Source organism: Odocoileus virginianus, chromosome 10 (assembly GCF_023699985.2).
Source record: "Odocoileus virginianus isolate 20LAN1187 ecotype Illinois chromosome 10, Ovbor_1.2, whole genome shotgun sequence".
In the NCBI taxonomy this organism is placed as follows: Eukaryota; Metazoa; Chordata; class Mammalia; order Artiodactyla; family Cervidae; genus Odocoileus; species Odocoileus virginianus.
In genome coordinates, this window is record NC_069683.1 from 13,362,019 (window position 1) to 13,372,497 (window position 10,479).

At 54.3% G+C, this 10,479-nt stretch overlaps 1 protein-coding gene across 1 annotated transcript in view; it reads right to left on the reverse strand.

The window, feature by feature from the left end:
• The window catches only part of CREB3L1 (cAMP responsive element binding protein 3 like 1), a 37,651-nt gene extending 29,768 nt beyond the window's left edge, over positions 1–7,883 (reverse strand). The window contains exon 1 of the mRNA XM_020870170.2: positions 7,280–7,883. Coding sequence (XP_020725829.2) covers positions 7,280–7,381 — 102 coding nt within the window. The 5' untranslated portion in view covers positions 7,382–7,883. The remainder of the gene's footprint in view (positions 1–7,279) is intronic.
• Positions 7,884–10,479: the final 2,596 nt, after the last annotated feature.

The window sequence follows — 10,479 nt, forward strand, 5'->3', positions numbered from 1 at the left end:
ACAACATTGTAAATCAAGTATACGCCAGAAAAACTTGGGAAAAAACAGAAAGAAAAGGCCCATGATAGAGTAAAAGGCATAAGTGGGATTTAGGTGAAGATTCACTACTTGGTAAATAAACAAAAGCCACCTAAAGTACCATCAAAGCTGGATGTGTGGAAGTACCCTTTCTTCCATTACCCACCCACCCCTTGTTCATCCATCCATCACCTCTTCTCACTCCTTCCTTCCATCTATTCAATAAATAAACATCTCCTGAGCACTCAATCACTATGGCCATGACTGGGGAATAGACAAAAATAATTGCCCTACCCTCAAAGAACTCTCAGTCTAGTTCAGCAATGAGGAAACCGAGGCCCGGAAAGGGGAAGTGACTTACCCAAGGTCACACAGGGAGCTAGGGAGATGAGGTGAGGAGCGGTGAGGATATTCCAGGCAGAGGGGAACACATGGGAAAAGGCTTAGCCCTGCCTGCACCCCAGCAAGTCCCCTCAATTGCTGTTTTAAAACTGCCTGCCAGGGGCTTCCCTGGAGGTCTGATGGTTAAGAATCCACCTGTGAGTGTGGAGGACAAACGTCCAATCCCTGGCCCAGGGCTGGTTGGGGCGGGGGGAGCATCCCACACGCTCTGGGGCACCTAAGCCCCCTGCGTCACAACTACTGAACCTGCCCTCCTAGAGCCGATGCTCTGCCACAACAGAGGAGCCCCTGCTCGCCCCATCTAGCGTAAGCCGGCACGCATCAGTGAAAACCTAGCACAGCCAAAAGTGAGTAAATAAGCATTAAAAAGAAAAGAAAGGAAAACTGCCTCCTGGCTCTCCATGAGGGCCTGAAGAGCCTGCCTTTCTCCACTGCTGCTTTCTGTTACTCTTTCGGAAGGGGGAAGCGGGAAACAGCTGCTGCTGCTGTCCAGCTGTTTGGTTGGACCTCACAGCCCAGCCCAGATGTGTCAGCCGCTCTGTGATGGGTGAAGTGGCTCCTGGGCCCAGAGCCAAGGGCTCAGGGCAGCTGCAGTGAGGGCTCCGTCCTGCGAGAGTTGGGAGATGAGGCACACTGCACTCTGGCAGCAGGGAAGCCTAGTATCGCCCCGGCCGTGAAGCTGGCCTCTCGGATGACATGGTATGTCCAGGTCGTAAGTTTCGGGATCTTTGACATTCCAAGGATATCCCCTTTGATCTGTTTTCTCTCATGGTCAGAGATCTGGGCTGTATCTTGCCCCTCCCAGCTTCCCCTGAACCAGACATCCTCAGGCCTTCCTGCTCCAGTGTTCTACCACCTACTCTGCCTGCTGAAGCGGGTTACACAGTGTTCCAGCCAGAGCAATGCTCGTGGTCTTGACTTAACTCCACCCAGACCTTCTTCCTCCATCCTCCAGCCCCCTGGAGTGCTGAGACGGCCAGAAGAACAGCGTGTTCTCTGGCTTTCTGGAGCTGGTTTCTTGAGGGAGGTTCAAGGACAAGCCGTGTCCCACAGAGGGATACTCTGAAGGGCCTTGGGACCAGGACTTGCAGGAGAAACACCCTGTGGGGGAGGGGAGGACATAAAGTGGGGTGCCCTGCCTCCTTCCCTGTCTTGGTACAGTGGCCAGCCAGACCCTCCCGGGGAGTCCTGGGAGCTGCAGAGAGCAAAGCTCCAAGTTCCCAGGTGGGCCAGGGAGTGAGGATGAAGAGAAGGTGGGGGAAGGGATGTGGGGGTCTCTCCTCTCACAGGCCAGGCAATGTGTTGGCTCTGCCCATAAAGCTGTAGACATCCATGGTGCCCTAAGGATGGGAGTAGGCGAGGGTGAAGGCGAGGCCCCTCTGCTATCTGAGATCTCGAATGTTCCCTGCCCTAGAGGGCAAAGTTCAAACCAAGAATGGTATAGAAGACAGGGCCTTCTCCACCTTGACGCCATGGGACCCTGCCCTGAGAACAGCATTTAGATCTCCACTCCTCTTTAAGTGTCAGTTTTCTCATCTTCACAAGGGACAATAATGCCTGTATACCAGGCTCAGTGAAATGGACACAGCTCCAGGCCTCCTTGCTGAAATGCCTCCCGATAACTCCTTTGCCAACAGGGATGGGGGTACTGGAGAGGGAGGGAGTGGGGGCCATCTGCTCTGAGAGTCTTCCAAGACCAGCAGCCCAGCTGGGGGCGCCTCCTCGGGCCCCTGGGTGCCCTGCTCCATTGTGGCATCCGTGGTGCCACTCTGTCCACGTCCCCGTCTGTCTCTCTCGCTTGGTCGTGAGTGGCTGGAGGCCACGCTGCCCGGTGACCAGCATTGGCGCTCCTTTAGCCCCCAGCTGTTACAGGATGGGATGTGTGTATTGAAGAATAACCAAGCAAATTCCCAGCCAGTCCAGGGAAGCCGGAGGGCCCTCATAGCAGAACGGGGCACAGACAGCATTTTCGTGGGATCCAGTATCCCTGTTACCCTCAGGGCTGGCCAGGCCAGGACCTGAGAATCTGGGGACCCCTCTGGAATTATCAGTACACGTCCTGAACAGTCAGGCCTGTCTTTATGAAAACTGTCTCCCCTTCCCTTACAAGGACTGCCTTGATCTGCAGTCGTTTTCTCTACAAATACAGTAAACCCTTGAAATGGGGCAAAGTACACGGAACATGACCCAAACCTGGCTTCTGTCCTAAACCTGGGGCCCAATCTCAAATAAAGGTGGGCAAAACGCTTATCTTTGTGGGGCTGGTAAAGAAGTGATTGCCTGTGCTCCTTCGGAACGTCCTTCGTTTTGTCTGCTGCATGTACTAAGGTTTCGCATCTTTACTTTTGTGTTTCTTTGTGATAGTACAGACCAACTGAAAAATACTACTTTTCATTGATCCTACAATAACATAACTCCACATTTTACATGACTGAACATTTCTGTACTTGGCTTATTGTCTTATGGCAGAGTTTTACTATATTAAGTGCCTGTTTTGTGCCATGGTACTGTGCTAGGTTTATGGCAATGAACATAACTGACATGGTCTCTGTTCTCAGGGAACTTGCTTACTCACACAGGAAATGGACAAGAAGCTGATAAGATAACTGTAAACTGGAATATGGGATATGAAGAAATCAAAGGACTGAAACAAGGAATTCCCTGGTGGTCCAGTGGCTGACTCCACACTTCCACTGCAGGAGCCATGGGTTCTGTCCCTGGTCAGAGAGGTGAGATCCTGCATGCCATGCGATATGGTCAACAACAGCCACAAAAGACTGAAACCAAATGATAGAGGGATTCACTTAAGGTGATTTGAAAGGCTTCTCTAAGGAAGTGACATCTGAACTGAGGAAGATGAGATGGAGAGAGCTAGAGGGAAGGGAAAGCATTCTAGAGGTCAGGAATAGCATGTACACAGGCCCTGGGGCAGGACTAGAAAAGATTTAGTTTTAAACTGGGTGAGTGTAGATCCAGGTGTCCCAGAGCAACCTGAACAATGGAGAACTGGGGAAGATGGAAGCCCTGGAGCCAACCAGTGCTCAAGGGTGAGGCCTAAGCCACAAGTTCAAATATGCTGTGGATCACTCAGCTGGAGACTGTCCTAGACTGGAGCTATGGGAGTCTGCACCGAGAGTAGGGGTGATTCGAGGCAATGATAATTTATTGGAAATCTTCCTGAATTTCAGAGACAGTGTGGGCCACAGGACCCTGATGGCTGGGAGGAAATGAGCATCCTTTTTCCTCTTCCCTAAAGAATGTGCAGCCTGGCCTAGGTTCCCTTTCATTCATCAGCAATGGTTGGTTGAAGCCTCCTTTGTGCCAAGCACTGTGCTAGGCACTGGGGGGATACAGCAATTAACAAGACAGATAAACAACTGCCCTCAAGGAGCTCACATCCTAGCTGGGCGGAGGCGGAGCAAAAACAAAATACAAAGCTGCCCACAACAAACTCAGCATTTTGGAAGAGGAGGAGGTGTCTGGAGTGATCTCCCTTCCTGAATGGGGGCTCTGGGATTTGGGCTCCTCCATTAGTTTTCCTCTATTAGTTTTTTTTTCTAGTGGATTCTATTTGGAGACCAGAGTTCTTTCCTCCTTGGATCCTCTTTCCTGTTGGTGAAAATTTAAAGAGAAACACACGCGCGCGCGCACACATACACCCCTCCCCTTTTAAGGGCTGTTAAAGGCCCACGCGCAGACAAAGAAACACCCAAATGCACATACCTCTCTAATCTCCCTAAATCCCCCAAAGGCTGGGGTGGTGATGGTAGCGGTTCCCCCTTAGCGCAGGCTAGGGGGCCTGAAGACCATGATCAGCCTTAGCTCTCACACCCCTCTTCTCCAGGCCTGGTCCCTGGTCCCAGTCATTCCCACACCTGGCCTCCCCAGCTGCAGGGAGGTGAATGAGTGTGCTGGGCAAACATCCTTGCAGCTTCCTGCTGCGCCCTCGGAGACAACAGAACTCTTCTTCCGCCTTCCCCTCTCCCAGCTGTGGGGCTTCTTGGGGATCCAGAGCCCTTTCCCTATAGAGAAACCAGAGTCATCCTTTCCCCTGAGCCAGAGGATACAGCTGGTATCTCTCTCTGGGGACGTGACCTGTTCTCCCTCTGGTCCTTTATCCCAGTTTTCTGAACACCAGCCCCTCTCTCCTACCTGCCCAGGGTTCCAGGGTCCCAGGGAAGAGGGCTCTAGTTGAGGGGGGGGCGCACATCAGGAACTGTGGGAGAATGGGGAGGGGATGGGAGGAGAAGCCCCCTCTTCGGGCAGGAAAGACAGCTTCTTACAGGGATGTCTCTGAGAATCACACAGACTAGATTGCCACAGGATAAAGATGTCCTCATAGAAGGAAAAATACAGCACCCCTGGCCACCTCCAAGCAGACAAGACTTATGCAGAGTATGCAACTCATTCTCCTGTCTCTAAGAGAATGCATATTTCTTACACACGTGTGTTCAGGGTGAGCATCCTTTTTGATTTTTGCCTTTTTAATAGAGCATACATGGTTTCTACTGTGACTTCATGGCCTTTATCTGGATTTTGAAGGGTAGTGAATAACCTACCCTCCATCTTCCAGACTGAGAAGCACACAGACCTCACCCATTCCCATCTTTAACCCTAGAAACACTTTCCTATCCTTATGCAGAAAGAAAAGGGAGTTGGGGATGGGGTTCGAATGGGTTCCCAACTGGGAGGGACCTTAGACATCTAAAGGGAGGCACCAGAAAAGGAAGGTAACTTGCTCAAGAGCACACGGCAACTCCTACCCGAGCAGTCCTTACCACCATCACCATTAGTCTCCAGGGCATGTTACCTACAGAAACTTACCTGGCAGGCATCATCCTACATTAATCTTCAACTTTCTCACTAAATCTCTATAAGAACACTATGGGAAGGCTTTCTATATCTCCATGTTTCAGATAAAGAATCCAAGGCCCACAGGAAGAAAATCACTTGTCTGAACTGCCCAGCTGGCTGGCGGCAGAAGCACAGCTAGAACCCAGTTTCCGGATTCCCATCCCAGGAGCCTTCGTTCCTCTTAGAAATTCTCTCCCCCTGCCTCACCTGGCCTTGCTTGGGCCTGAGATAAGGAGCTCCTTGAGCAGAGTTTTTCCTCCCCAGGCCCAGTACTGGATACCGCTGACCACAATCACGCATCCTTTCCTGCGCTGGACCAAGGCCCAGATGAGCAGCTGGGGACACAAGGCTGAATGCAGCCGCAGCAGGAGGCTGTAGGCGGCAGAGTTCATTCAGAAGAAAGCCCAAATCGGAGCTGCTGCGGGCTCAGGGAACCTGACAGGGGGCTCCATCAACAAAGGCATGCGCTCCAGCAAGCCGCCCCCGCCCCCCACCTCTGACCAGTGTCTGTCACCAACTTCAAGAGGGGTGTGTGGAACCCCAGATCCCTGGGCCACAGCATCCTTGGGAAGACTGATCCAACCTCTCCCTGTATTGTAAATGAGCAAACAGGCGCAGGCGGGAAAGGCTCCCTGGGAGAGGCAGAAGCAGAGGCAAGGCTAGAACTCTGGCCTCCCCGCTGCCAGGTCAAGCTCTCTCCCCTCCTCCCTGACTGCAGAAGTGTGCTTTCTCTGACTGGCAGCCGGGACCTTCCTCAGAGAGCAGGGTGACCTGGATCTGCTGCCTAATGGAGGACCGGGGGACCTCCCACCACACGCCTCCCTGCCTCGGGTTCCTGTCTTTGGGCTTGTTTAGCCATCAGCAGCATGGGACAGTTTAGGTCGAAGTCCAAGATGCCCAGTCCCTGAAGGCTGTGTGCCCTTGGCTCTTGTCTGCCAAATTCACAGTACTCCCAGGAGTTAGAGGTCAGCAGATAGGGACCCTTGAGATGATTACTGTGTGTGTGAAAGACAGAGAGGCAGTTCACTGCCTGGGGTGGGGATCCCCTCAGAACCCCCAAGTTCCCACATTTCAACTCGACGGGCCCTTCTGAACCCCAATACTTTCTCCCCTTACAGAGCCCATCTCCCACCCCACCCCCCACCCCAGCGCCCTAAGGCTGAGCCCGAGGGCAGGCGGGCGGGAAGAGGAAAGAAGCCACGTTTCTTTACGGGGTGTCGGGTGGACAGAAGAGAAGACACGGGTAGTTACTAGCCACAGGGAGAGAGACTCGAGGGATTGAGAAACAGACCTAGAGAAAGACCTCCCTCCTCCGGAGCGATCACCCTGTGCGGCCCCCGGCCAGTTGAGGGTCAGGTCCTCCCTGGGGGAAATCTCTGGCCTGATTTCCTGGGGGACAGGCACGGCAGTACCCCTGAATTCCCGAGTCTGGCTCAAAGTCGGGGTCTGGCTCGGCGCCCCCCCACCCCCCGCCCACCCCAATGGGCGTCTGGTCTCTGGCCCTTCGAACACGCCCCTGTGCGCCCCCCAGCGGAGAGCCAGAGGCAGAGCCACTGAGGTCCTAAAGGGGGCGCAGGAAAGGGCGCCGCCACTTTGTGCCCCATCTGGCCCCGGAACGCCGGGCTGGGGGCTGCAGGACGACTAGGAGAACTGGGGCAGGGGCAGAATCGGTGTCTATTGAGCTCATATTCGGGGATCGGATGGCCCCGACTCCTCGACGAGTTCCCTTCCCCTGGAAGGCCGAGGCCAGTGTATCCACACGGACGGAGCCCCCAGGAGGAGCGCGGACTGGCGCAAGCTCTCGGGGTTCCAGGGAAGTGTCGAGGGATCGGGTCACCGAATCTCAGAGCCCTAAGTACGTGTATCTCAAGGGGACCCAGCGCCGAGCCGCCCTCCCCCACTTCTGCCCAGTGATGCGTATAGTCCAGTTCTTCTGGAGGCCCCAGGTGCACCGCGAAGAGGCGTAAGGAGTGGTGGAAGGCGAAGCCCAGACCCTTCATCTTACCGCATTGTTGAGGAAATCCGACTCGTTCAGATCCCCCAAGTCCAGGAAGCTGGATCCGGGAAACAGCCTGTCGGCCGGGAAGGGCTCCAAGACGGCGTCCATCGCGGCCGGCTCCGGAGACCCCCCTACGGCTGGGCTTCCCCTCACTCCAGGGCGGCGGCGCGCCCGGCCCAGAGCTCCGGCCCGAGCGCTGGCAAGCGGGCGGTGTGGGGGGGCGGGCAGGTCCCGGGCGAAGCCCCGGGGGAGGGGCGGGCAGAGGCGGCGCGGCCCCGGGTCGGGGGCGCGGGGTGCGCGGAGGCCTTAGGGCAGAGGCGCAGAGCGGGCTGCGCTCAGGGGCCCCGGGCGCACCGCGGGCATCTAGCCGACTCCTCCTCCGCCGGCTCCTCCCGGGGCACAGCTGGCTTCCATGGGGAGCCCGGGAGTGGGGCTGAGGGCTTGAGGAGCCCCCCCGGACAGGGTGGGAGCCGGGGGAGGGGGAGCTGAGCGCTCCCCCTCGAGACTGGGTGGCTGCCGGGCGCTCCTCTCTCTCTGCGTCTCCCTCTGCACGGCTTCTGTCACTTTCCCTCTCTGCGAAGCCGGGAACCCCGGGCTGGTTAGCCCAGCTGGCCGAGGCGCCACGCCTCCTACATCAATATTCACGATAATTTCATATTAATGAGGAGGGGCGTGGCCTAGGGAAATCCTTTCCCTACTCCTTTAAAGAGACAGCTGCGAGCTAGTCTTGCAAATCTGTGTTGCTCAAGGTAGGGGCTTGAAGCAAACATTTCGTAGCTCCAGTAACCATGTTCTTTGAACCTCAGCTTCTTAAGGCTTTGCCAACCACATTCCCATAAATTCACGAGGGAGCTGAGTTATTTCTATTCCTCTAGGCTTATGCAGTCGTCTGAACCAAGTCCACAGTCAGGGAATTCCATCTCATGGGCTCCTCCACAAATCTCTTCTCATTGGGGGGATTTTCAGGTCTCCTCCTCCAAGAAGCCTTCCCTGACCCCAGACTGAAGCAGTTACCATTGCTATACATTCACAGGATATGGTGTGCTTACCTCCTTGATTGTCATTGTCTGCTCCTATATCTCTGACCCTTCTGGACTCTGAGATCCCTAGGGCAAAGACTGTATCTGGCTTTCCTGTGTGTGAAAGTAATGGGGCGGGGGGAGGGCAGGAGAGATGAGGTAAGGACCCCTCTTCTCAAGTACCCCTAATGGTTCTGAAGAGCTAGAAGTTGGAGAAGAGTGGCCATGTGGTCTGTGTGAGCCAAGGTGTGGGCTGGCTGCGTGCTCCGTGGTCACAGACACTCCCAGGCCCCCTGGATCCATTACCTAAGTGACTCGCTCCAGAGTACAGCTTAATCTCTTGAAAGGGCTGATAAACAATCACCAGGCACCTGAGCAAATGGATATGGCCAGAAAGTCACTCCCTCAGAGGGCTGGGCTCAAGGTTCCTGCCCAGAAGTCATTAATAGGATTAAGTGTGTCCTCCTTGTTTGGAGCTTTTAATTAGCTCAGGAACCAAAAGGCCTTTAAGAAGCGGAGATGTCATTGCAGTTAAGCCAGGGATGTCACCCAGATCGCTCTCTCAGTGCCAAGCTGGGGAAAGGGCACACCTAACCTGAGGTAGCAGCTGTTTGCTTGCCTGGGGTAGGCTGGCAGTCACGTGGCTTTCTGCCCATCTCCCGGTCCAGTTGACATAGTTCTGGAGAATGAAGTTCTGACCCTCCAGATTGTCATATGACTATTAGCTCCTGGACCTCCTGGAGAGTTTGCTCCTAAGAAGCTGCGAATACAGCCCATGCTCTGGGGACCGGTTCACCAGCAATTCAACTCTGAGAAGCTGTGCTATGTGTTAAGTCGCTTCTATTGTGTTTGACTCTTTGCGACCCTGTGGACTGTAGGCTTCTCAGTAGGCAAAAGCACTGGAGTCGGTTGCCATGCCCTCCTCCTGGGGGTCTTCCTGACCCAGAGATCGAACCCACATCTCCTACATTGCAGGCAGATTCTTGACCACCGAGCCACCGGGGAAGCCCTCTGAAAGTTAGGTTGGGCCAGAAAGAAATCAGTTCACTCTCTAAACAGTGGCAGGTGGAGTGAGGGTGCCGAGACTGTGGGTGTTTTCCCCAGGTGTGTCACATCTGGCCAACTGGGGAGCAGTCAGACACTGAGAATTTGACTGACCCTTCGTGGGGGTGCGGGGGAGTGTGTGTGTGATCTCTGGCTAGGCAGACAAGCCAGTCCATGGTGGGCGATTTTGCGACTACAGGTGTCTGGAGTCCTGGCTCCTGAGCGGGAGTCTCAGCGGGCTCCCAGGAGGAACAAAAGTGCCCCTCCGCCTGAGGTTGGCTGGAAACTGTGCCTGTGCTCCTCCTAGCCTGCTCTGTAATTAGAGACACAGACACCACTTAAGTGATTGGGGAAGATTATAGAGTTTTAGATAAATGAGATTAGAGTGTCCTCTCTTTCCTGATTCTTACCCAGGTGAACACCCCAGGAAACCATTGAAAATAATCCTGGGGAGACACTCTGGTTCTGGCACCTCCTGTGGAGTCTGAGAGGTGGGAGCTCCCGAGAATTTCTGGGGGGAGGTGATGGGGGGAGTAGAGAAGAGAGGGAAGAGGAATGGGCAATGCAGAGCCTGGCATGTCCCAGCCAAGGTGAGGATGGCAGGGGGTTTCTGCACACGTCCTACAGGTGTTATTGAGCGTCTGTGAACAGTCCCTAGACCTGGCCCTGGGGTACAGTGGTGATTCAGAATTTATATTCTAGAGTGAATGAGGAAGGAATGGGCAAAAAAAAAAAGTTAATTTTAATTTCAGATAGTGATAGGATATGAAGGAAATAGTGTGGTATGATGGAGTGGGTAAAGGAAGGCTTCTCTGAAGAGGTGATGTGTGAGCTGAGAACTGAAGTTATTTCTGGGGCGAAATGGAGGAAAAAGCACTCCAGATAGAGGGATCAGCAAGTAGAAGAGAAAGCAAGAGAAGGACTGGGAGGGGCAGGCAGTGACATGGGAGAGAGAAGACGAATGTGAAATCCCGAGGCCATATGCACATATACACTGACACTGCTCAAGTGGTAAAAAGAACTATGCCTGTTCAGATTCAAGGGCCCACCTGAAGCCTTCTATGGCAGCTATCTCCTCTGTGTCTATTTCTTGCCCCCCCCCCACCCCCGCCATACTGCAGGGCATGCAGGATCTTAGTTGCT